This window comes from Egretta garzetta, unplaced genomic scaffold, assembly GCF_000687185.1.
Source record: "Egretta garzetta isolate BGI_Z169 unplaced genomic scaffold, ASM68718v1 scaffold34, whole genome shotgun sequence".
NCBI classification, from domain to species: Eukaryota; Metazoa; Chordata; class Aves; order Pelecaniformes; family Ardeidae; genus Egretta; species Egretta garzetta.
The window spans coordinates 3,085,462-3,088,243 of NW_009259586.1; the positions used below are offsets into that span (position 1 = coordinate 3,085,462).

Below are 2,782 nucleotides of genomic sequence, written 5' to 3' on the forward strand. Positions count from 1 at the left end.
GCTTTTATTTATACACATGCTGGCTGCAAGACACAAAAATTACTTAATCAATTCTTCCCCTTGTCTGGCGTCGCAGCTGGGATGGAGGCTGCCTAAGCAATTCTGCGCTGAAGATGACAAATTGCTCCAGGATAATGGCGGTGCCTCCAGCTCCCGCCTCATCTGGCACAGGCTGCGGCCGGTCTTGCCGCGGTAGGTTCACCATGGGCTTGGCCCAAGGGATGCCCAGAGGATACAAGCACCGTGCAGTGTCCCCCCTTCCCAGAGCCAGAGCGGGGGGATGGCGAGGGGAGCTGGGAGGGGGCGCTGGGGTCTGCCCGGTGCTGTTGCACAGCTGAAGGAATGGGGTTTTCTCCCAAAACCCGGCTGCATGGCACTGAGCCATGGGGAGGATGGGCTGGAGGTGCCGGGGCAGTATGGCACAGCTCCAGCAAGCGGCTGGGTCACGGGGGAGACCTCATGCCGTGCCACTGCTCTCCATCAGCCACCTCGAGACGGGGGGATGAGCCTGCCAGGGCCTGGGACCCTGCAGTGACACCAGCAGGACAGGCTGCCACCCCACCAGCCTCCGCCCCGGCTGGGCTGGGAGCTCCTCCACGCAGGGAAGGGCTGGGAGGGAGTTTCCAGCCTGCAACTTTCTAGCCACGTGTTTTACGGGATGGAGAAGTCTCACCACCGAGCACCTGGAGCAACAGGAGAGCTGAGCACCAGCCTCACAGCAACACACTCGCAGCCTTGCTCCGGTGAGCAACCCTACAAAAACAAACCTCGTCATCCCAGCCGGCGCTAACTTACCAGCAAGGGGACACGCTGGGAAGGGAAAACTCCCAAAAAGTGAGATGAATGGTACGAAGAAAAGTTAAAGAAGCAAAGACCGTGCATGGAAGATGGTTGCTTGGAGCTCACCTCTTCCCGCGGCACAGACACGATGTTGCTTTCACCGCTGCTGAGTTTCCCCCTCGCCAGGGGCCTCAGTCTGTGCCCACCGGCCATTCTTTTCGGATGCTGCACCACGACCTCCTTCCTGCCTCCTCATTCGAACCCCGAGCAACCCCCGTGTCCCCACCGCCAGCTGCGATGCCTTGGTCCCTGGAGGGACATACAGCTCCATGCACGGCCCAGCAGGGCAGAGAGCAGCCGGGGGGCACTCGCTTCAGGCACCTCCGCCCTGCTGGCAGCATTGCCCCGGGGACCAGCAGCCTTCCTGGGAGCCCTCCCCAGCCCCATCCCACCCCTCGCTTCCTGGGGACAGCCTGGGTGCCGTCCAGCCCCCACCGGCTCTTTCTGGGGGCACCGTGGGTGCAGACCCCGCTGCATCCACCCAACCCAGCCGCTGTCCTTGGGATTTGTCCTCCCCCAGCTCCGCAGCCAGGGTAGGCACCGGCAGCCCCCCTGCGCCCCCCAACACAGCTCTGCCCAATAACTCCCACAGAAGGGGTGGGTGTTGCTTCCCCTTTAATTTACCACTTGTCAGGGGGAAGGGTTAAAAAAAGAAACAAATCAATAAATAAAACAACCCAGGATGCTTGAAGAGGATGAAAACCCTGAAACTGCAGTCTGCTGGTGGCTTGTCCCATTGCCAGAGGAGGGGAAGGGTGTCCCCGGCCCCCCTCTCCCCACCAGCCTGTCCCAGCACCACCAGGTCCAGGTGGGTTTGGATGCGGTCGGACGATGCTCCTCGAGAAGAAAACGAAACTGAAGGTCAGGACATGGTCATTCACAGTTGACTGGCGGACAAAACAACCCCCAGAGTCTGACACCCCCAGCTGACCCGCCGGGAGGGACCTGTCCCACCTCCCTCGGCTATTGCAGAAGCTTTGAGAAAAAGCCACTCGTTGCACGTTGCGTGTCGCAGTCACGGGGAGGGGACACACCAGGTCACAAGCAGTCCCTGCACAGAGCCACTTGTCCTTTGCGGTAGTCACGGCAGGGGCAGAGGCGCCGGTACTTGGTGTTGTAGCCCGCGCAGCTGAAGAGCAGTGGCTCCTTCTGGAGGTAGCACTCGTGGACGTTCTCAGCCACCGCCGGGTAGAGATGGTTCATCTCATACTCGGTGCTGTCGCAGGTGATGCTGAGCCTGGGAACAAAGCCAAAGGTGGGTCAGTTCAGGTGGGGAGGCTGCCTGGGGTTTCGCTGAAGGGATTTCTATCCTTCCTGGGGAGGTTCCTTCTAAGTGTTGAGCCAGATCTTTGCTGGTTGTGCCAGCTATGTTTGGTACCCTTCTGCTAGACGTGAATGCTTGTCACCAGCCCAACGCATCATGCGGGAAGGGGTGGCCCTTGCAACTCAACCCTGCAGCCCAGAGACCACCCCAACCCTTGCATGGGCCATGGACAGCTCGGGAAATCACACACAAAAATCCACCCAAATCTTCTATATCTCCCTGCTGACCAAGAGGTCTGTGGGTACCTCCCACGGCAGCAAATGTCCCCTGGAAGGGCACACAAGTTCAATGGATGCCCAGGTGTCCCCTGCTAGCTGGGATGTGCCAGCAAAACCAGGGTGGGCATCAGCAAATGTCCCAAGGAGCAGCAGAAATGCCCGGTGTGTTGCTCAGCATCCCTCTCCTCCCACCCACGCCTGTGTCTGCAGACGGAGAGGCATCGCCAGCATTACCCTCCCACCAACCCCTCTCGACCGGTGAACCCCCGAGCCAGCTTGTTTTAAGGTCTGGAGGGGGGCACAGAGAGGAGAGAGCAAAATCCAAGCCCGAGCTCTAATTTATCATATAAAAATGTCAGTGGGACTCTCAGCGCCTGCCTGACCCGCGTGACAGCAATGG

At 59.8% G+C, this 2,782-nt stretch overlaps 1 protein-coding gene across 1 annotated transcript in view; it reads right to left on the reverse strand.

The window, feature by feature from the left end:
- Positions 1-1,878: 1,878 nt before the first annotated feature.
- MGAT5B (alpha-1,6-mannosylglycoprotein 6-beta-N-acetylglucosaminyltransferase B) overlaps positions 1,879-2,782 on the reverse strand; it is a 71,499-nt gene continuing 70,595 nt past the window's right edge. The window contains exon 19 of the mRNA XM_009637741.2: positions 1,879-2,077. Coding sequence (XP_009636036.1) covers positions 1,879-2,077 — 199 coding nt within the window. The remainder of the gene's footprint in view (positions 2,078-2,782) is intronic.